This window comes from Xenopus tropicalis, chromosome 7, assembly GCF_000004195.4.
Source record: "Xenopus tropicalis strain Nigerian chromosome 7, UCB_Xtro_10.0, whole genome shotgun sequence".
Classification (NCBI taxonomy): domain Eukaryota; kingdom Metazoa; phylum Chordata; class Amphibia; order Anura; family Pipidae; genus Xenopus; species Xenopus tropicalis.
In genome coordinates, this window is record NC_030683.2 from 84,497,075 (window position 1) to 84,521,582 (window position 24,508).

Below are 24,508 nucleotides of genomic sequence, written 5' to 3' on the forward strand. Positions count from 1 at the left end.
TTACAAAACCAAATGCTTATCTTTGCTTTATTTGCAGTAGTAATATGCTTTGGTCATAACGCATCATATAAACATGTATCTGATTAGTATGAGCTTTTAATCATGGCAGGGTGGAACGGTATCATTGGTGCTTGGAAGAGTCAACAGGTCCTACTTTTTAAGAGTACTGCTGATGGCTACCTTTTCTTCACGAGTAATAGGGATGCAGCGTTCAGGGACTTCAGATACCTTTCTTGGTCCAGAGACTGTCAGCACACCATCTGGAGACAGAGTTGAAGTGATGGATTGAGGGTCAACATCTGATGGAATTTTGTATCTTCGCTGGAAGTCTCTGGAAACATAGCCATGTTCATCCTGAAACATAATATTTAAATATATAGACTCAGTTATCCAGAATGCTTGGGAACTGAGGTTTTCCGGATAAGGGATCTTTACATACTTTGGATCTCCATACCTTAAAAGGCAGATTTACTAAAACTAATATCTCATTTTTTTTATTGTAAAATTTAAATAAATTCGTTTTCATGAATTTCTTACATTTACTAAAAAGTCTGAACTGGAAAAGTTGCATAAAAGTCACAAAAATTCAGAATTTTCAACTTTGTCGTAAGAAAACTGCAACTTTTTTGAATTGTTGCACAGAAAAGCAACGTCAAAAATCTGAAAACTCTGAAGGGAAACATCCTCATCCTCCAGGAAAGGGGCATCTGCCATTGATTTCAACATGATCTTAACAAGATTTAGCTGTCAAATTGTTGAATTTGGATTTTTAGCTATTTTGACAGTTGCAATTTTTTTTGCTGCAACTTTTAGCAATAAAAATCCGAATCAAAATAAAAAAAATCCAACAGTTATTAAATGGCCCCCATAGTCTGCAAAAAATGATTTAACCATTAAATAACCCCAATAGGATTGTTGTGCCACTAATATGCATTTACAAAGCTTTGTTTTCATCAAGTACAGTATAATGTTTTATCATTACAATGAAAAATGGAATTATTTTTTTTAAAATGGAGCCTATGGGAGATGGCCTTCACATAAATCAGAGTTTTCTAGATAATGGGTTTCCTGGATAATGGTTTCCATACTTGTAGATGCTAACTGTAAATATAATTCCTTGAAAACTAAACCCTAAAAATGAATATGCCTATAAATTCCATATTTTATAATAATAAACTGACTCCACTGGCATCTCTATAGTAGTAATGATATAGGTTGTTACAGTTGTCACAGGAGCTCCCCATCTCCCATGGATTCTGTTCCCCCCCAGAAACTGTCTGGGACACTGCACGTGCTCAGTGCGCTCTGAGCGGCTGTTGAGAAGCTGAGCTTAGGGGTTGTCATATACAGTAAGCTGATGCTGCAGGGTTGATTATTCAATTCTGATGAAAATGCCTTGGTTTTAGATCTGTCATGTAATGTGAATCTGAATGAATCAAAAAAAAACTAATCAGTTTTTTAATGTTACATTTATACTCTATGCAGTATATTTTGAGTCGGTCCATAAGCTCAGTAACTGACAGCAGCACAGAGCAAAATAGAGAAAAGAAGATGGGGGGCTACTGGGGTATCTTTGGAGGCACACATCTTCCCTGGTAAAGGGCTGTGCTTGCCTAGGGCTAGTACAGAAACCCAAAATATAATGTACAACATTTCTGCCTTCTTTAATTAGGCTTTAGTTCTCCTTTAAGGGAAATCTTTACAAATATATTGCATAAACAAGCTTATATGTAAAACCCTGATTCATCTAAATAAACCATTTTTTAAAAAATATACTTATTTATTAGTATTATGTGCCATTGGTTACCCCTAAATAGAAAATTGCTATTTTAAAGGGGACCTGTCACCCTAAGAAATAATTACAAATCCTTTTGGATCAGGTTAGTAGAGCAAAATAAACTTTACTTACACTATTTCACCTTCAGTCTTGGAATTAGTAGTCACAGCCAGCAGGCCGGTGCCATTTTGTGAGCACTGTTATTAAGGCAAGCTTTGTATCACCCCAAAATCTTATGCATTTGCCATCTAGGTGATGTATAGGAAGTGCTGAATGGAAGAGGCATAGAGGCAGGGCAGGCAATATATGATTGACAGCTCAGATTTTCAAATACATTTATAACAGGTATAGATGATTTAATTAAAAAAAGAATTTGGGTTTCATGTTTAATCTTCAAAGGACTTTTACTATACAACTTTTTATGTGTGGATGACTGGTCCCCTTTAAGAATTAAGGGCCGCCTCCTGGGATCATAGGATTCACAGTGCACACAAACAAGCCAAGGCACACATACATGCTAGGCCCCATCAGCCAATTAATGGACAGAGTTCTGCCTTGTACTTCCACACTACTTCCTGTTACTAAATGGTGGATCAAGGTAAAGGATGTAAAAGGGCAATATTTACTGATATATTTATTCCAGTTTGGCAAGATTCTTTAACAGGTCATTTAACATGATATAAACTATATGTTGGTTAAGGATTCATTCTGGGGGTATAGTTTAAAAGTCACTGTTTACAAACATTTTGCTTAAAAAGCAACAAAAACTCATTTCCTAACAGCAAGCATAAGCTGGCTGCTGCTATCTTTATATAGGTATGGAGCATATATTCAGGCAACCGCCCCCCCCATGGTTTTATTCACATTTCAAGGTAATTTTTTTACCTATATGCCAATAGCTTTCAAACTTACCTGTCGTTCTTCATGTGTCCCATGGATTTCAATAAAATCGCCAAGAACCTTTACATTTAGTTCTTCTGGTGAGAAATGCTTCACATCCAGGTTTACAGAGAATCTATCCTTATCAATTTTCATCTGCAGGAGGTAATCATGCAGGAAGACATGAATGTTTCTGGCACAGCATTTGCTTTATCCAGACTAAGTGCACAGTAAAGCTGGGCACAGATTACACTACTTTGGCCAGGCTACCAGATGTGCTAAATTTAACCTGATTTATACACCCAATGGGACAGGCTGATTCAGTCCTATTGCTTTATATAGACAGAGCTGCTGCCCCTTTGACCAGATCTCTTTGACTGTACAGTTGCAAAAACTGACCAGCAAGTGGCACTGATGTTACAAAATTCATTATATTGTCCGTTAATAAAGACTTAGATAGCTGTGAAATGAAAAAAATTTATATAAATTGCTTAGAAAAGCACCCAAGTTATTTTACATTTAGTGTTTTTACGGATTACCTTCAGAAGGCAAACAGAAATGTTCTGATGTTGCTCTGAAAATGTAAATAGCTCTGAAACTGAAAAAATAATTAATGTAAATTGCAAAACAGCAATTTTACATTCAGTTTTTTTAAGGTGTACTTATTCTTTAAGCTCCCTTGCACTTTCTACTTCTATACTGTATCTATGTCTGTGTCTTACACTGTGTTTAAATGTGTTTCCCTGCATAATTTGTTCAGTGATGAAAGTATCAATATTGGGCTTTGGGCTGTGGTGAATTTGGATTCAATTTAACAATCAAATATGAATCACAAATACATATGAAGTCATATGTATGTGTATAAATAGCTATATACACAATCATGCCCATGAATAGGATTCCATAAACTCTTCCATTCCTAAGCAGGTCACATGCTTAATACTTCCCACTTCAATCATTAAATTACAAACTGACAATGCTCTTGCTTTGTTTTCTGGAAGAACGGTGCATTGATATCAAGTACTGTACAAAAAGTCCTGTGTCACTATTATGAAAACTACAAAGAGGAATTATTTTCCTCTATGTAACAGACAACTTCCTACTGTTCTAAAATAGAAAACAATATTCCTTTCTGACACAATAAAACTGAAGAAGATGCTGCTGCCAGCCTAATCATGCCAAGTGGAAAACAATGACCTTCACATAGTATAGTTAGTTTGCAATATACGTATGAACATAATGCATATGTCCAGTTGCCAGCATTGATTGAAATCTTTTTGCATTGCTTTTATATTAGCCAAACAGCTGATGTTCACCACTGATACATGCCATGCCAGCATAGAGGGGATGATATGTTTGTGCCATTGATGCCTATCCAAGAACAAATCACTATTTTATGTTGCAACATACATACACAGACCCACCTAGTCTATGAAGTAATATGTATAGGCACTCAATTAGTATTTGGTTCAGTGTCCCTGGGCTTAAAAAGCCTTAGGGACATGAAGAGTAGTGGCAATGTAGTCTTAGGAACTTCCCTAGCAGGTTATCCAAAGACCTGTATGGCCAAGAAGCAAAACTAGATCAAACTGCAGAGATTGTTGTCTAGGGGAAACATGAATTGGCTATACAGGGAGAAAGTGGTACAGGTTTGTATTGGGTGGTAAGTGTTAACAGTGGCTGGACTGGGGCAAATAGTGGACATGGTTTTACTGGGGAAACATATCTGAGATGGCTATATTGGGTAAATCGCAGAGGTGATTGGAGGTAAATAGAAATAAGAAGAAATTGCAGAAGTGATTATATGTAGGGTTAATGATAAAGCTGGTAGATCTAGCTGTAATGAGAGAAAGTTGGTTATATTATGTGAAATTAAAACAGATGGGTGTATAGGGGGAAAAGGCAGGGATGGCTGTACAGGAAAGAAATGGCACGGGTGTGTATACTGGGGGAAATATCAGAGATGACCATATTGTGGGAAAAAAATAAAATACGTGTGCTACAAAAATGTGATATATAAGGAAGTAATGGTAAATACTGATGTACTCTGGAAATTTGCAGAGCTGTCTGTAGTGGATAAAATAGCAGAGACTTGCAAATGACATGAAAAACTGAATCTGGAGAAAATGGAAACAGATAGAGCTAACCCCGCATCCTCATTTTTAACAGCTACAGTATTTTACTGAAATAAATAATAGTGGTTTAATCATTTAAAAATAAGGGATACTTTGTTAGCCATTAGATTAGCCTTAAGCCGTACCGCAACCTCACCTTTTATGTAAAGAACCTTTATCCCCCACCTTTTACTCTATAACTTTTCAAGTGGGTAACAAGATCCAAACACACTGTTTATTGTTCATTTTTAAAGCATATTTTTTCAAATAAAATTTCAAAAACATTATCTAAAAGCTGTATCTGTGGTTCTAAGTAGAACTGTGGGTGCTTAGGGAAGCTTACTTTTTTATAAGCAAAATATGATTCAGCTTTAGTTTGGTGTTTGAACAAACCAAAGAAAATTGGTGCATGCAAACTATTTGTACTTTTACTTAATGTGGTTACAGTATCAACATTTGGGAGCATCACATTTCCAAACTGAATTAGATGTAAACTTTGCAGGCGACTGGGTGTGTGTTGCTAACAGCCGTAGGTTATAACTGAAGGCACTACAGTGACTGCAATCACATTCACATCATTAATCAAAAGTCAAGCTATAACGGCCAGGAGTTTAGCTTTTAATATTGCTGTTTTAGAGCTATATTTATGAAAGTTTATAAAAAGCATATTTTTGTTTTAAAAAGTATTATTTCACTTTTGGCTTTTATTAGAAAATGTCTGATTTTTTTCCACCACTTTTTGTGAGCTGGGTGTTCCCCACTTTTTACCCTATCAGGAAATGTTAACTAAGATTTAAAGTAACTTCCATATTTGACACCAAAGGCCAGGAAGGGTGCTACAAATAGCAGGACACAGGGTCCCTGGTAAAAGGGGCTTAGTGGTGGTCATTTTATGGGCTCTTTAGGCCTCAGGTGCTTGATGGAACTCAAGGAACTCAAAACCTTCCCAGAAAGTATTAGGAGGGCTGATATTTGGTGACTTGTGGTATCAGCAAACATGTCTCAGCCCAGGAACAAAGCTGCTCTTAATCTACCACTGGGGGAAGTTTTATTTGAGTGCAGCAGAACCTTAACTACACAGAGCTGCTGCATACAGCAACACTCACAGCAATTCTAGACACTGTTAGAAACTCCATATCAACACTATTTACAGAGTTTAGTGCTTTAAAAAATGTTTTCCTATCCACCACTTTTCTTCTGTAAGAGTACAGTGTATAATTAGATAAGATGTTTCAAATGGCACAGGAATATAATCTGACCACAGAATAAATGAATATAACTGTTCTATAGTCTTTTTCTTTTCCAATATGTTTGTTTTAATTACCTAGTGCTCTGTTTAAGACATTTGTTTGAGCCAATATTATCTTAATATTCAATTGGAAATATTTGTCAAATGGTGTTACTATAATTGGTGGTAAAATGATTACTTTAACATATTACTAGCCACTCTACACACCTTTACTCTTTAAAGAAACTCAGTTAATTACATTGATTTGTTGCATTTACATTGATTAATCAGCATCCTTTGTAAATGTATCTATTTGTACTGTGAATGTAGAAAAACACAAACTTTGGATGAATATTTCCATTGAATTTACTTGCCCTTTTCCTTATAAGCATTATAAGATCTGACTGGGCAATGCAAAAAAGTTAATTGTACTCTTAAACCTCCCAGGCCTCCCTCTAGGCTCAGCATTTTGCAGGTTTAAAAAGAAAACTACCTCAGACAGTCCGCTGTCTATCCAGTTTGGAAGCCTGGAGAAGGGGTATCTGAAGAAGAAGGGTGATACACTGGAAGTTGGGAAAAGTTCAGCCTCGTGAAGGTGTTCCCCAAAATTCTGATCAAAGATCCTATTTGGTCCAAAGAATGAGTAAAAGTGACGACGGAACCAAGGATGCTGGATGGCTACATCCATTTTCTTGCTGCTTGTGGCTACTATGAAAGAAAAAGCTCAAGGTCTGAGTTAGCCAATGGACCTAGAGCTCTTATATATAATGGACTGCCAGTCAGCTCCACCCTTGCACCCAAACATTGAACCTTCTGGAAAATTGATGTCAGGTGATTTCATTATTCAACCATGCTCGTCTGCCCCCATTCAGCAGAGTGCTGTTGGATATGTGCCATGACAAATTCTCTATTCACTCTCCAGCCCACTGGATCAGCAAGAAGAGATGCTGATTATCGTTCTGTTTACTTTCCGACTTCTGTGCTTTTTGGCTCAACAGATCTATTCAGCCACTCTCCTGTAACTTGACAAGGATGATTTCATGCCCAGATCTGACAGCTGATAGTGTAATTGATTTAATCCGTAATACTCTAGAAACATCCAACCCTTTTCCAGCTTCCTACAGGGTGCGTATAGACTAGAACAACTTCATTCTTGTAATATGTAGCATTACTGGCAGAGGGGGAGTTAAATGCCTACATGGGTGTGATCATTGCTGACAAAGAAGCTAAATATACACGCAGTGTGCAATTATTATTTTATTATAATGTTATTCATATCTTTCTAGGTTAGTCATCAGGTTAAACAATTAACATGTTAAATATGTTTATGTTGTAAATCAAAACTTTTCATCACAGAGTTTGTGACACCAACTTCTGATCAGCAAATAATGTAGAAAGCTAAAAGGTCCAGTCCAAGAAACCTTCATTTTCCTCTATACTGCCATACTTTACTGCCATTACCTTTTACTATGATAAATCACTCAGTGGCTAAAGTTGATCACATATCGACAAACTTCCAGAACATCATAGATTAACCAGGCATTTGCTCTATTTGGTCGCACTTGTGGATGGCTAAATTGCATTGATCTAACTAATGGATCTGCGGGTAAGATTGTTAAACAGAAATGTGGGTTCATGTAGTTCTGGCACAGCAGGTGTCACCATTTTAGGGTATAACTGGCCACACACTGATCAGCAGGGAAATGTCACAGACTGACAATGACAAGTTTTTTTGTTTTTTTTTTAACATTTTCTTTATTGCATTTTTCAAAAATTTTGCATAGAGCAAACAAAGAGAAGGAAAGAATGAGGAAATAAGAGAAGAAGAATAGTGTAGATAGGGGGGAAAGGGGGGGGGGTGTTTTTGGGCTTCCTTACTTATCAAGTGCATTACTGACTTTGTCTTACATTTGTCCCATGGCCTTTTATTATGTTCTTAATAAAGAAGCTATTAATTAAAACTGCTGGTCCAGTGTCCGTTAATTGTGTCCATTTGTTATGTCCATGCCCCTGTTTTGGGTCCATGCTGATGTACCCTTTTATTATATCCAGTTTGTGGTGGCATTCAGGGTTGATGTATGTCTTTCAGCCAATTGTCCCATATCTTGTTAAATTTGTCTGGGCATCTCCTAGCCAGATATGTTAGCTTTTGACTGGGAAGGGTGTCGTTAATTTAAAGTTGCCTTCCAGGTCATTAAGATTGCTTTTTTGGCGAAATGTAGAATTTGGAGGAGGCATAGTTCATCGTATTTGTTAAGTGATAGTCCTTCCATGTGTCCAAGTAGGCATAAAGTTGGAGAACAGATATTTGGGACTGTGGCGCTGCAAGTCAGTACCTCTGACCAAAATCATTGGATTTCAGTGCAGTCCCAAAAAATATGCATGTAATTACCTTGCTCAATGTTGCATTTGGGGCATACATACGGATAACCCGGGTAAATTTGGCCCAGCGTGTGAGGTGTCAGGTATACTCGGTTAAGGAACTTAGTATGTATGAGTTCAGGGCGCCTCTGGTAGTGATGTTACCATTAAATCAGGGCCATTACCCAGGAATTGAGTGTTAATGGCATGCCATAGTTGGAGAAACCTAAACAGCATACGATTATACAGCCCAAATTCGGTCTGCAGTTGTGCAAATTGCTTAAATCTCCCAGCTGAAATTACATCCCCCGCTGCTGCCCAGGTACTAATGCCTGGTATTGTTCAGAGGTGGGGAAGGGCATTGTTGCCCAATAGTATTGTCTATTTAGACCATTTAGATGATTTACTGCATGAGTTAACCACTGTTTTTTGGAATATTGCAACTACAGTTTTCATAGCCAGTGTGAGGGGGTAGACAATGACAAGTTTTGGGGGTATTACATCATTAGCTATATGGAGGCATCTGTTAAACTGCTGTGAGTTTAACTCTATGCATAACATATAGCACAGCTCACACTGATAATGTCTATTATGGCTATATGCAATGCTTTCAAGCACCTTGTGTTTCCCAGCACACGCCAGTTTGCATGTTGTGAATGCTAGCGCCATTCCAGGGGATGAACATGTACCAACCACCTAACACTCTTTATTATGCAGTGCTGCACACTCAGGTATCTCTCTGTACAAACACTTTTCTCTGCATCTATCTGGACAAAATGCTTCTAGTCACACCAAATCTGGACACCTTACTAACCCTCAGGAATATATTCTCACCCTAAAATAAAATCTTTGGTCTTAGATAAATCTATAAAATTCAGTTCTTCCACCTAGGTTCCTTTTTCTTACCTTGAGAAGAGTAGCCATGGCCATAGGGAAATGGCTTTCTCTACCTACAGGCAGCACATTTTGATATTCTTCATTAACACTTCTACAGTGTACATTCCTTCAATTTTAACCTTCAGCACTGGATCTTTTTCCTCCATCAGCATTCATTCCTCCACTTTTAATTCTGTCCATCACAGCAGATGCTTCCTTTTCAGGTTGTGAAGGTCATTACTAGTGAAGAGCGAATCTGTCCCATTTAACTTTGCCATAAAATGTGCGAAAGAGCAAGAAAATTTGCGAAATCAATAAAAATTCGCGAAACGAATTTGTTGCACAATTTTTTCCATGTCTTTTTTGGTCGCCCACGTTTTTTTGATGCGCCCATGCCCAATTTGCCATGACCGAACCCTTTTTTCCGTTGCAAATTTTTATGGGAGTTTTGTGAAACAATTCACCAATGGTGAAATGCGGAAATTCGCTGAAAATCTATGCCTGATGAAAAAATTCGCTCATCGCTAGTCATTACCAACATCAGGTGATCAAGATTTCCATCATCCATCACCACAAAACCTCAAGCTGCAAGATGACCTCTATCTTGTACTTCCCTTCATAACATAATTTCATGTAGCTTGGCAACAATATACAGATGGCACAGATAAAGTTTCCTATGTAGAAAGACCCTAGCCTATTGTAACTGGGTTCTTCGAAGACACATAACCCTGGCTACGAAATACATCCTATGGACTCCTATAAACAATGCATCCTATGAACAATATAGAAGATGCAGAACTCTATACTTCTCCTCAGTCACTCTCCTTCAAAAATAATTCTTATTCATCCAACAACATCTAGGTGCCTGTCAGATAGACCTGCTGGACAACTTTTGAAAACTCAAACTCCAAACTTCCATAGACTGGACTCAGGAACCTCAGTTTATGAATTCCTTTTTCTTCCATTGACACAACATACCTCATTATCTTCATGAAAGTCTTCATCAAAGTTCTAGTCTATCTGGTATGGCTACCACAGATATATTGAATTCTGATTTGCTTTAATTATTTTTGTTACCTCAGCATCCATATACAGTATGTACTGTATGAACTGAAATGATACAGTTTCCAGGCCAGAAAACTTAACTCATAAATCCAAAAAGTGTCCCTGTGAGCTATTCTGTTTACAGAAACCTTAAGCCTCAGCAACTAAAGTTATTTGGGGGCTTTATGGTATCAGAGTTTCCCCTCCCATCAGCTCCCGGTGATTAAAATGTTGAAGGCAGAGGCTGCTTTCTCTCATCTGCACTGCAGCCAGACACCTCGATAGAAACCATCATTATTTTCCTACTTGGGTCGATGGAAGGTAGAACTGTGCCTCATGCCTATCCCATGAGTGCAGAATATGAATTTGCTAACCCAACCAAAATATTTGACCAAAACTTTGGAGAAGGTAACTAAAAATGTGTATTTTTTTTTGTTTGATATAATTGGCTAAATAAAAAAGGTAAAGAGAAAGAAGAAAAAGAATTATTAAAAAAAAAATACTTGAAAAACAGAATTGCGTAACTTTCAGAGCTATCACAACAATTAAATGAACATTTTACAACCCAGCTTTTCGCACTCCCTACTGCATTGCCATCTGGACGGTAAAATGTATGTTTGATGCCAATGTTATCTCCCTACATAGCAGAGCATAGTTTTTAGCAGAGCAAGTATTTTAAAATACAAATAAATCCCCAGAACTTGGGTCTTGGGTATAATAAAATAATTTATTGTGATTTTGTGTATGCAAAACAGTTTCAAGCCAAAGAGATCCTCTTTAATACTGTGTATCTGTATATTGCATTTTTATTCTATTAGCCATTAAATGATAGTGCTTAATGCCAGAAATATAGCCATGCTAATAGTTATTTCTCCAGTTTAGCAACTGTGTGCATGTAAGATGTTCACATACACCCCAGCTTTCTTCTCTGTTATCGATAGCTGCACATTTTGTATGAATTTACTTATTGTTTGTTGCCTGCTACACAATGGGATCATACTATGCTTATTGGGGCCAAGAGAAAGAACAGAGGCTATTTCTGCATCAGTTGTTGCTCTGCACTGCAAATATATTTAAAAGAATATTCTTTCTTGATCAGTGCGGAAGAGCAAAGTTCCATGTATAAGTTTTGTTTGTATGATGAAAACATCCAGTATGTTTGTGCTAATTTAGGGTTTTACCCATGGCATTGTATACAAAAATGTTTTGAATTGATTATGTTTTTCAAGGTTTTTAGAGCGTAATGTGTTTTGGCTTCTGCTGTAAATCTAACATACTGCAGGTTGGATATCAGTTTAGTTTACATAAGTGCTGGTAACTGGTGCTGGAGGTCATAAAAATAGTAACACAGCTGCTCCATCTCTCATTGTCTGTGTTGGCATAGACAGTGACTGTGCATTGACATTTTATTAAGATGACTCTGCATCCCTTATAAGTGACTGACACAAACAACAATTGGCATGAGTTAAGCTCACCATTATTGTGGATTGATCTAACTCCTAATATGTTTAAATTACTTAATGAGTGTTTTCAATATCTTTGCTATTATGTACTTATAGGGAGAGGGTCTGCTGAGGGGTCACTTGGGTTAATAATCACATACAGGTATGGGACCTGTTATCCAGAATGCTCGGGACCTGGGGTTTTCCAGATAAGGGATCTTTCTGTAATTTGGATCTCCATAACTTAAGTCTTCTAAAAATCATTTAAATATTGAATAAACCCAATAGGCTTGTTTTGCCTCCAATAAGGATTAATTATATCTTAGTTGGGATCAATTACAAGGTACTGTTTTATTATTACACAGAAAAAGGAAATCATTTTTAAAAATTAGAATTAATTGCTTATAATTGGAGTCTATGGGAGACAGGGTTTCCGTAATTCGGAATTTTCTGGATAATGGGTTTCTGGATAAGGGATCCCATACCTGTACTCCAATACTCTACTACAGGCACTTCTGCCATGTACAAGTAGATCAAACTGTTTATACCTCATTTATCTCTATGATATAAGCTATACTTATAAACAATAGGGCAGAAAAGAGAAAGAGTCTCTCTTTTAGCATGAAGCATGTTAAAGTAATAGTGACCCTAAAAAATTATTCTTCAAATTATAAATGTATGTAAAAAGTTACCTACAGGTCATGTCGATCATTTTTCACTGATAGGCCTGCTTTTGTAAATAATTGTTACTTAAAGTTTCTAAACCCCACTGTCCCTCATAGCCCCCTCATAGAGGAACATGGGGATTAGATGTGTGATGTAAAGGCATTGTACAGATACTTTTTATAGCAAAATTGCAAAGAGATTGAAAGACAATAGGGTTGATTCACTAAAGGTCGATAAGCGTTATTGCATGCTTTTTTGTGTTAAAATTGATGCGAAAAAAGCATGCGATTCGCTAAAATATTATCGCATGCCTTACGTTAAATAGCGCGCAACCGAATGTGTTCATTTTAACGCATTGCGTTAATTCTCGCACAGAAATAATACTAACGCATGATTCACAAACACTTAGACGCGCTAAATATCGCATTCGTCTGTGCGAAAATTAACACCTACTTGGGGCAGGCGGTAATTATAGAAAAGTACAGTTCATGAGCTTTTGGCAACACAATATGGACTTTGCAGTGTGATTTATTCAAGTCTGTGTTGGCCCTAGAGTGATGTAGCCTCCAGTTTGCAGGGAAATGGTCATTTTCAGAATAGTAGTTTTCCGAAAGTAATGGTGTGTATGGCTGTTAGGAGAAAACTGCACCAGCCCAGGGTAGCTGCGAGCACTTCCTTCTTCCACGTTGGTGCACTGCGCATGCGCATTAGAGTGAAAAGCCAAACTTTAACAACAAAGTCGACTTTTCACTCTAATGCACATGTGCCAGCCCAGGGATTTCACCGGTAGAAGAAACGCAGAAAAAGGAAGCGCTCGCTACAGCTACCCCGGGCTGGTGCTGTTCTCTTCGAACAGGGGCACCAGCCCGGGGTACAAGGTAAGCGATTTAAGTCACTTGGTGGTGCCTAACATTTTGGCACCTCCAAGTGACTTAGCCTTTCCTTCTCCTTTACAGACACAATTGTAGGAAACAAGTAAGCCTTCACCTCCTAATTCAATCAAGAAAAATAATAAATGACAGTAGATTTTTCATTCATTTCAAGCCGTGTACACAAACTTTCCATACTCCCAGAACCTCAGTCTCATTATGCGAAGATTGCACTGTCCCTTTGTCCTCTTTCTTAATTATAATGCCTGCTTTGTCCTAATTTTAGTGTTACTAACTTTTACCACCTTTACTGACTTATATACAAATGTTCACTCCCTATCTTCCAGTAAACAATTTAAAGGTTGTACTAGACTTTTTTCTAACCATTGGGGCAGGGACTGATGTGTATGATGATGTATTATATCTGTAATGCACTGCAGAATATGTTGGCTCTATAAAATTAAAGGATAATAATAAATGTAGTTGTCATTTACTGCTACCTCAAAGCTATAATTGTAGCTCTAAACTGATATTTATGATATAATGTAAAACATAGATACTGAATGACTCTTCTCTAACCTTTTGTTCTGTTCTTCAGGAATTTCCCCAGAGGATCTTCTGTGCCCTACATTATACCATGGTTATTACATCAGGCCAAGGATTAACAAACAAACAGATAGGGGCTTTTCTGAAATCAATAGAAATGAACACAAATTCCAAGTATTCCTAGATGTTTGTCATTTTCTCCCAGATGAGATCAGCGTTCATACAATGGACAACCTCCTAGAAGTATCTGCAAAGCATCCACAGAAGATTGATAGCCATGGCTTTGTTAGTAGGTCATTTAACAGGAAATATATCTTGCCGTTGGATGTAGACCCTCTACTAGTAAAAGCGAAGTTGTCCCACGATGGAATCTTAAGTATTGAGGCTCCCAGGAAAGAAGTGGACCTGAAAGGAGAAAACAATGTGGTAAAGATAAAAGTTCAAAGGTCTCCTGTAGCAGAAGCTAAATGTTCCAGAGAGATGACCAAAGACTTATAACCTTATAACAAACTGTTGTAATAACAAATTATTAATTGGCTCTTACAGTGTAGATCTGGTTTTTCACTAACTTCTGTAAAAAGGGTGGAAATTGGGCAGGGGGCACATAAATAAGCAAATCATTTAAACATTAAATAAACCCAATAGGATTGTTTTGGCAACAACATTGATTCCTACAGCTTATCAAGCACAAGCTACTGTTTTATTGATACAGAGAAAAAGGTAATTATTAAAAAAAAAAAAAAAATGAATTCTATGGAAGATGGCCTTTCCATAATTCAGAGTTTCCTGATTAGGGACACCATACCTGTATAATATTAACTTTACTGTATTTATAGCTGCATCACCACTTCGTTACACATAGACCTAAGTGCAGTATTATTTATGAGGCTTACAGGAATTGGAGTCCATGTATACTCACTACAGCTAAATACAACAGCTGTTGCCATTTATCGAGTGATGTTTACAATTTGACTTTCATCCATTTAGAACAGCTGAAGTAATAAACACCAAGTGCACAAGCTTGAGCAAGTCTGAAGCAATGGTGTGAATATATTCAACTGCAGAAAAATAAACTGCAAAGAGGACAAAGCTCATTACAAATAAGAAATTCATTGCTCTGCCTTAAATACACTAACTATCCCATAAACATGTATGCACACACTAAGTACTCATTTGTGATTAATCAATGAATTACCTGTTACTTGGTAGACTGTGAAGCTGAAGCCTACTAGCAAGCAAACAATTCTTAGATGGGCCAATGAAACAGATAAAAGGGGAAATATATATGAGCGATCAATGCTCAAAATTGTGAACATAATAGGTATTCAACAGTGATATGTAGTATGCAAATAAATAAAGGGAAGGAACCCCACAGTTCACCCCAGTCTATGGATGGATAATGCAAGATGAATGTGTATCATGGCTTAAACAAAGGAGGTGTCTAAGGACCTCAAAAACAGAATTGTTGATGCCCATAAAGCTAAAGAGTTCTGATTCCACCAATTAACAGTCAACAGATTGTGTACAAATGGAGGAAGTTCCAAACCATTGTTACCCAACCCAGATGTGGTCGACCATCAAAGATAACTCCAATTGCAAGGCATCTAATAGTCCAAGAAGTTACAAAGGAAACTAGTGTTACTTCTAAGCAACTGAAGGCCTGTTTCACATTGGTGGTGAATGTTGATGTTCATGATCCACTATTAGGAGAACATGTAACAGCAATGGTGTGTATGGCAGGGTACCATCTACAGTTCATGTGGAAAACCAGAAGGATACTGGAAGAATGTTTTGTGGACTGATGAAGCCATAATAAAACTTTTTGGCTTAAATGAGGAGCGTTACATTTGGAGAAAGAAAAACACTGCATTCCAACATAAAAACCAGTTTTGCTGCAAATGGGCCTGAATGGAATTCTGAATTTTATCAGAGAATTCTAAAGGAAAATGTAAAGATACCAGTCCATGAAATTAATCTCAAAAGACAGTGGGTCAAGAAGCAAGACAGTGAACATAAACACACAAGTCCTTCTACCAAAGAATGATTAAAGAAGAATAAAGTGAATGTTATGAAATGGCCAACTAAAAGTCCTAAATTTAATCCAATTGAAATGTTGTGGAAAGACATAATGGCCAAAGTTCATAACATGGGTCAAACTACCAATGAGTATATGGAGATGGGCAAACATATAAGATGGTATACTCACCAAAATGTTTATATATTTTACTGAACTCAATGGTCAGGATCCCCCTCTCCTTCTTTTGTAAAGTTAACTTTCTACTAGTCCCCTTATTGTGGGCTAATAAAGCACCCAGGCTATCCTGGACTGCTCTACTGAGCAGGGCGTAGGCCTCCCCACCTTACTTACTTCTACATAGCAGGTCAGCTATATCATGTGCAGTCTTAGTTTCACCCATGAGGAAAACCCTAATACCACACTACTAGGAACCTTGCTAGGCTCCCTAGAGGTGGTTAGGAATGTCTCATAAAGGGAATTATACTACAATGGGACAATCCCGACTATTACTACACACTATTTTGCTTGGAAAAGGGACTGTAAAATCTCACATATAAAGGCTCTTTGGAGAGATTCAAATCTTCCCACCTCCAAGATTTACACTTCTCTTACTGGCCTGTATGAAAATTAGGTTTCTTAAAGATCTTTTGACTCCAGTTTCCCTACTATGAATTAACTCTCTTATGCACTGCTGTAAATTTTTAACAGTTGTACTTTAGACAATGGATAATGTTGCAATAATATTTAGTTTTGTTTTCTCTTCCCCTTGCAACCCCCCTTCCTCTACTATTTAACATTTTTTTGTTGAACCAATAAATGTATTTTTTTTTGTGTAGCCAGCCATGGTAAAATAAACACAAAGTAAAATGGTACAATGGCCCTTTAATCATTTATGGTACAAATGTTCTCATCCTCATGCCGAATTTCTCTACAGAAAATCCAGTCTGGACCTGTGTTTTATTCTGCAGAACAGAAGAATGCAAGGTGGCGGGCCAACTGTCCTGCTGACCTGCCAATGATGTTAGGAGACTTTTGTCTGTTATGTGGCTAATACAAACAGTTGGACAGCCTTTGTTCTACTTTCCTGGTATAGTAGGAGTGACAGAACACATAGATTCTTAGTTATTTGAAAATTATTAATCAATACACAGTTGAGTTGAGTGCAAAGAAGCAGAGAAGACCACATTTCCAAATACTCTACAAAATAGTCAGTGGGTTTACTTATTCAGTAAACTTTTTTTATCTTTGTTAGTAAATGAGGCTCATTGTAGGTATTTTAAAATTAATCAGTACATAATGCCTGGTTGTTGTTACTAAATGATGATTAAAAGACCATGGCAATGACTAGGCAAACTGTTTTAGTAGGATAACTATAGATAGAGAAGGGCAGCATTTGCTATTAATATTAAATGAAAGGCACTGGGAACATGATGAATACGTGTGAGGTTTCAGTTAATACATTAATGGAAAGCAAAAGCAGCACAACCAGAGGGCATACTCTGAAGTTCTCCATTTTAAATATTGTCAGGAAGGACTATCTTACTAGTGGGGTAGAGAACACCATCTCCTCAGTCACTCTCTCAAGCCACTCCCAGGTTACTAAGGTAAATTTCACCCTAGCAACCAGATAACTGCTGAAATTCAAAACTTCAAGTTCATGTAAAGGTGAACTGATCACAAACACAAAAGGATCGAGAAACTAAGCATCCTAAGCATTTTAGGGCAAAACAAGCACCCCCACCCGCACTTTTGTGCAGTATCCCTGGAAGTCAGTGGGAACCGCAAGAGGTAGTTGGGAGGTTAATTTTTTACACCTGCAGCGAATTCACTAAGTCTCACATTAGCTTTAGACTTTGGAAGAGAAATCTCTTGTGATACTCACAGATAGATATGTATGAAGATAAGTATATCACAGTCAGAACACAAGGTATGTACGAAGGAAAGAAAGGGTCTATCCTCATGCCCCAGTCCTGTTATTCATGGGGGTCCCAGGTCATTACCCATAAGGTACAGTTAATATTACCTAAATCACCATACCTTAAGTCTGCTAAAAATAATTTAAACATTAAATAAACCCAATAGGATTGTTTTGCCAACAATATGGAGTCATGCAGCTTAGTTGGAATCAAGTCCAAAGTACTGTTTTATTACCACAGAGAAAATGGAAATCATTTTAAAAAGTTAGAATTATTTGCTTAAAATATTTGCTTAAAATGGACTCTATGGGAGATGGCCTTCCTGTAATTCAGAGCTTTCTGGATAACAGGTTTCAGTACAGGTATAGGACCCATTATCCAGAATGCTCGGGACCAACGGTATTCTGGATAAGGGGTCTTTCTGTAATTTGGATCTCCATACCTAAAGTCTTCTAAGAAATCAATAAAACATTAATTAAATGGAGTCAATGTGAGACAGGCTTTCTGTAATTCGAAGCATTCTTGATAATGGATTTCCAGATAATGGATCACATGCCTGTATAAGGCTTCCCATTCCTGTACTTGAAAACTCTTCTCATATTCCCTGTATTCTCTGTGTACCTGCTTACACATACATGTAGCAAAGGAAAAAAAATAATACAGATGTAATTCCTCTTAGGTGCATGACAAATAGCTAAATACTTAAATTTTAGAGGCAAATATTGGTTATGGGGTCTCAAACCCACTTTGGCAAAACTATTTCTAAATACACAGATATATCTCTGTAAATATCAGTTACATACAGTAATATAGTTATAAGCAACCTTTGGTAGCCACATAGTAAACATTCAGAGACTGCTGGTGCAGTGAGAGCAAAGCAAAAGATCAGTTTAAGATACCATACATAATTTTAAGCCATTATATATATATATATATATATATATATATATATATATATATATATACTTACAGTTCCCAACGTACTAAACTGCACAGGAGATTTTGTAGGAGGGTGTTAGATTGACAGATTGCATCCTACAAGTTGCATATGGTGTAACTGCATGGGTTAAAAAATAATGCAACTGATCGAAAAGTCCAACTGTAGCCAACAGTTTCACCAAGGTACACATTACAGACAGACTGAAAGATAGCTACTCATTACAAGCAGAAGGAAAATAGCTGCAAATTATAGAAAATGATCTCAAATCACCCAATACATTGTGTCTTAAAAAAAAGTCGAAAGGTCCCACCTGTGTGGGACCACTTGCAAAGACCACTTGAAAATGAGAATATCACCATAATCTTTCTAAAAGTTAATTTTAAGGTAAACTATTCTTTTCCAACTCAACTTGCAATGACAGATACATGTGAAGTATTTTCTCTAATGGTAATCAGAGCTCATTTATGTCTATTCCCTGTATTTTCCAGTGGGAAACTGGGTACTTGCCCAGTCTCTCACAATACACTGTACCTACAGTATACTGTAAGTAAACACAGCTTGATTCCAGGAAGTACTAAGGAGAAAAATAATCACTGTTCAAAAGAAGGAATGCAGAAAAGTTAAATGTTGTTGCTAGTGTTATGGAAACTTCAGATACTGAAAGATGTTTGAGGTAAATAGGTAAGTTTTATTAGACATGTAAGTGGGTTCTAAGCAAAAGATAGAATAACAGACCAAAGACAGCACTGGGTTTATATAGACTTTGTGACAGTAGCATATGTCATAAGAAACGTATGAGCATGGGCGTTACCAGTTTACCAGTGTAGGCGCAAAGAGATACCTGTTCACAGCACAGAAAACAGCGCACACAGAATTTATTCTTTATCACTAGAAGCATCAGTGATACTCTGTGGGAAACTTAGCCTACAATGTTGTATATGAATGGGGGTGCTCAAAGACAGGTAACAAAGATGTTTGTAGAAGGTCCCAAAGGATTCCAGAGCCGTAGACTAAATCCTTTTGCAAATGACATATCAAAGTCCCAAAATGTAGTAATTAACCACAGGACCGTCAATTCAATGGTAGGTCATATCCAGTCAGATCTATAAACAGAAGTAAAGGGAATGGCACGTTCTCTGGTGTGATAAAATTAAATAATTTTTTTCAAAAATAAATTATTGCACATTGTTTTGATATAATGAAATTGCTCATCAAAACGTATTACAGAAAGCAATATGTTTCGTCCAGGACAGGGCTTTCTCGGGGTCACACAATTGTGAAGGCTTGCATACTTACATTAGAGGTTTCCATGTATAAATAGCTACAGAAGGGATGCCAATACAGCGTGTATAGACAAAATCTGAAGTGATATCTGAAAGTAGCAGGCAGGAGGGGAAAAATGGGGCATCAAACTGTTTAATGCACGAGTGTGTAGGAATATTCAGTATATCCCATTACTGCAATAGCTGTCAGCACATGGCGTATTTACATCGCACGCACAGAGTGCAAATTACGTACAGTACGAAAACAAATTTTTTGTATTTGGAAACAATCGTACTTTGATAAATATGCCCCTAAGAAGAAACAAAAAAACCCACATCTACTACCGCCAATGTAATAGGGGCAAGTCCACATACAATAATAACATGTAATGCCTTATATCATTAAATTCAGATAAAATGGGATAAATGTTTTACATACACATATGTGTACATACATCCATGAACACATACAATAATAACATGTAATGCCTTAAATCATGAAATTTAGATAAAATGGGATGAATGTTTTACATACACATATATGCACATACATCCATGAACATATATACTTACTCTACACTCTGCTCTAGTCCACAAAGTTCAGTATACTACAGGTATGGGACCTGTTATCCAGAATGCATGGGACCTGAAGTTTTTCAGATAAAGGATCTTTCAATAATCTAGATCTCCATACCATAATTTTACTAAAAAAGCATTTCAACTTTCAACTCAATAGGTATGTTTTGCCTCCAATAAGGATTAAATACATCTTAGCTAGGATCAAGTACAGGGTACTGTTTTATTACTACAAAGAAAAAAGAAATCATTATTAAAAATTTGAATTATTTGTTATAATGGAGTCAATAATTCAGAACTTTCTAGGTTTCCTAATTTGTGTGCCACACTATCCAAATGCTCTTTCCCTCAGTGCGTTATTAGCTCCTTTCTACCCCTGAATATTATGAGAACAGAAACTGCATATTTGTACTAATGAACTGGGGAAAAGTTAATGAATTGGGAAGACATTAATTTACAGAATAAACATATAGGACTATTGCACTTGAAGTACTCAAAACACTGCTTTAATTGCTTTCCATTCTGTTGAATGGGAAGCATGGCATGTTGTTCAGCACGTACTAGTTACAGGCACTCAAATTTGTGCCAACATGGGATTTCCAACTTCAGCAGTGTGTGCCAGGCACAAATTTATGTGAATTAAAAGCAGTCTCGGTCAAATAGCAGCAGTTAAAACATTTCGGCAAGGTGCAAAATGCAAAAACTAAATGCAAAGCAAGTGGCACAGTACAATAAAAATAAAATCATGAAAAGGTGAAGTAATAACAAAAATCTGGTTTTCTTATAAATATTAAGTATGGGATCCTTGTGTCATCCCTAACCTCCTCCTAATATAATACTGGGTATTTGCATTTCACCCATGTGAAATATTGTGGTATATTTGCAATATGCAAAGCACCTTTCCCCTCCAGGGCCCTAGATGGGTGGTCTCTGAGGGGCACATTTACTAACCCACGAACGGGCCGAATGCGTCCGATTGCGTTTTTTTCGTAATGATCGGTAATTTTGCGATTTTTTTCGGCGTCTTTACGATTTTTGCGTAAAAACGCGAGTTTTTCGGCTTCTTTACGATTTTTGCGTAAAAACGCGAGTTTTTCGGCGTCATTACGAAAGTTGCGCAAAGTTGCGATTTTTTCGTAGCGTTAAAACTTGTGCGAAACGTTGCGCCTTTTAAGTTTTAACGCTACGAAAAAGGCGCGACTTTGCGCGCAAGTGTTAACGCTACGAAAAAATCGCGACTTTGCGCAACTTTCGTAAAGACGCAGAAAAACTCGCGTTTTTACGCAAAAATCGTAAAGACGCCGAAAAACTCGCGTTTTTACGCAAAAATCTTAAAGACGCCGAAAAAATCGCAAAAAATACGAAAAAGTCGCAAAATGTTCGTTTCCAATCGGAATTTTTCCAATTCGGATTCGAAATCGTGTCTTAGTAAATCAGCCCCTTAGAGTTCCCAGCACTACAGAACTTATATTTTCTGGCAGATTTATTAACAAATCACATTTGATTTGAATCAAGTGGAGATTCCCCAGTGTAGGGTGTGTCTAAGAAAAATGCAGCACAAAAAGAGCTGTCACATTTTTGGATAGAAACCAATGTATGTGTTATGTCTTGTTTGTGCCATGCACTGCTGGCAACCCAAGGACTTCCAGCTTTGTTGGGTTATGAGAGGTGTTTTTATGCTTGACTTTTTAAAGGGGTTGTTCGAGTTTGAGTTACCTTTTAGAATCATGCAATTGATCTTCATTTTTTATTGTGATTTCACTTTTTATTCAGCAACTCTCCAGTTCGGAATATTGGCAGTTATCTGGTTGCTAGGGTTCAAATTTCCTTAGCAACCAGGAATGAGAGACCAATATATTTATTGAAGAGGACCAAAATAGAAAAATAAGTAATAAAAAGTGGCAATAACAAAATTTTACTCTCGCAGAGCAATAGTTTTTTTGGCTGATGGGGTCCGTGACCCCCATTTGAAAATTGGAAAGGGTAAGAAGAAGAAGGCACATAATTTAAAAACTATAAAATATAAATAATGAAGACCAATTGACAAATTGTTTAAAATTAGCTATGCTATAACATACTAAAAGTTATCAGAAAGGTGAACCACCCATTTAAGGTGTACTAAATACTGTATATTGCTTTGCCTCAAAATAAAGATACATTAAGTAAAAAGTAAAATCTAGATAGAAACATAATAACCACTTTAAAGAATAGGAAAGTCAGGGCAAAAATGTGCATATATTATTAAAAAAGCTTTTTGATGTCAGTCCTATGCTAGAACTGACATAATAAGTGTAGTAAAGCAAAAAAAAAAAAAACAGTATCTCAATATTGCAAAGCAGAATCACAAACAGACATGGCGTAATTCTATTGTGCAGTAATCCTCAACCTCTGGAACTCGAACTTTTGCCAAAATCCAAATCCCAATGCCGAAAATCAGATAGCTATTTTGGGTTTAGTGAAAGTTGCAGTTTACTGCTGGAATTTTGTAGATTATATGTCTGCATATAATAGATGCATATATAAAACTTGGTAGGAGTCTATTTAATTGTATTACAGAAATTGTATTTACAGAAAATTACAGTTTTAAAACACCTGCCTTAACATATTACTTTAAAAACATTTGTAAAAAAAAAAGTAATGCAATACAATTTGCCTAGAACACCATTCAAAAAACAGACATGAGATAGTGGCACTACAGTCTAGTGCCACCACATGTTGATAGAGTGATACTGCTCTTGATTTTGTAACCAACAAAATGTGCACTGCCCATAAAAAAAATGTGTATTTAGCCAAATCTTCAGCAGACACCATCAACATTTTGAAACTTGTTGGTGGGGTCAGGGCTGGAACTATGGATAGGCAGAAGAGGCACCTGCCTAGGGCACAACAGTGGGTGGGTGCCAGGCAGGTACATCTTCTTTCACTTACCCCTATTTCCGTGCCCTTTACCCCCACCACACACCCCCTTCCAGCGGCCGCCACAGCCTCAACCCCCGTGTGCAGGCACGGGAGGGTTGCCGGCACTGGGTGGGGTGTAGGGTTTATAAACTGCTTTTGCTTGTGTCAATTATATATCCACCTGATGAAGGCTGTTAAAGGACAATGAAAGGTTAATATAAATTAAAAGTATTTCTAAAGGCATTCTTTTTAAGTACTTACTGCATATCTAAATTCCCAGATCCCTGCTTGCTTCTCTGAGATATGGTGCTGGCAGCCTACAGCAGTGTGAAGACTACAGTGACATCACTGATATCTCTCTTCCCTTCCTGTAGGCTGCCAGCGGCAGCTTTCCTATTCTCTGAGCATGTGTGTAACTTGATCCTGTATCCTGTTCTGAGCTACACATGCCCACCAGCCAATCAGAAGCGGATCTGGCAGAGAGGAGGGGGGGAAGGGAATAAAACACATGTGCAGTATGAAGCAAGGGGGGAAAGGAAGGGAGAATACCTTTTTAGAGATGGCTGCCTGTTCTAGAAAATGTGAAGTAAGTGTGACTGAGTAAATATTAGATTAGGTGAGCCAAAAGTGTGGCGTTTTAACTAAACAATAGGAGGACTATTGGGCAGTATGCTTTTTAAATTTTGACTTGCATTCTCCTTTAAGCTTAAATATGCAGTGCTATGATGTCTCTACAAATAAACACCATCATTTTGAAGCATTGAGAGACACAGTGTGCTCTCTGGGTCATTGGTCTGTGCTCTTGAAGCATACCCTGCATTATATATTACTTTTCTGTAAAATTATCCCTTTGTTTGGGGGGAAAATATGTGTTGACTTCATCAGAGATGGACCACCAGTTTTATCCTTAAATCAGTTCCATCTCTTGAACCTCTTTGGCTTAGCAGACTTCTTAGCTGGCAGAGAAAAAGCATTATAGGAAGATGAGGTCCCCTTCATCCATTTTCTCTTCAGAGGACAAACACGCTTTCTTGGATTAGGATTTCCCCATAGATTCTCCGGATTGCAAGGGGGGGGCTAGGTGTAACATTGTTGAT

The 24,508-nt window shown here is 37.2% G+C and overlaps 2 protein-coding genes across 3 annotated transcripts; one reads left to right on the top strand and one right to left on the bottom strand.

Moving 5' to 3' along the window:
- cryab (crystallin alpha B) lies at nucleotides 1-13,941 on the bottom strand. 2 transcript variants are annotated; one of them, XM_031906615.1, is made up of 3 exons: nucleotides 13,836-13,941; nucleotides 2,690-2,812; nucleotides 1-354 (listed from the first exon to the last, which is right to left on the bottom strand). In XM_031906615.1, the coding sequence occupies exons 2-3, from the start codon at nucleotides 2,810-2,812 to the stop codon at nucleotides 151-153; spliced, it is 327 nt and encodes a 108-aa protein (XP_031762475.1). In that variant the 5' UTR covers nucleotides 13,836-13,941; the 3' UTR covers nucleotides 1-150. The 2 variants fall into 2 exon arrangements, with proteins under 2 accessions (XP_031762475.1, XP_002932964.1); XM_002932918.5 differs by lacking the exon at nucleotides 13,836-13,941 and adding an exon at nucleotides 6,492-7,081.
- On the top strand, nucleotides 10,562-14,505 carry hspb2 (heat shock protein family B (small) member 2). Its single transcript, XM_002932937.4, has 2 exons — nucleotides 10,562-10,687; nucleotides 13,855-14,505. Exons 1-2 carry the CDS (start codon nucleotides 10,594-10,596, stop codon nucleotides 14,298-14,300), a joined length of 540 nt encoding a protein of 179 aa, XP_002932983.1. The 5' UTR covers nucleotides 10,562-10,593; the 3' UTR covers nucleotides 14,301-14,505.
- Nucleotides 14,506-24,508: the final 10,003 nt, after the last annotated feature.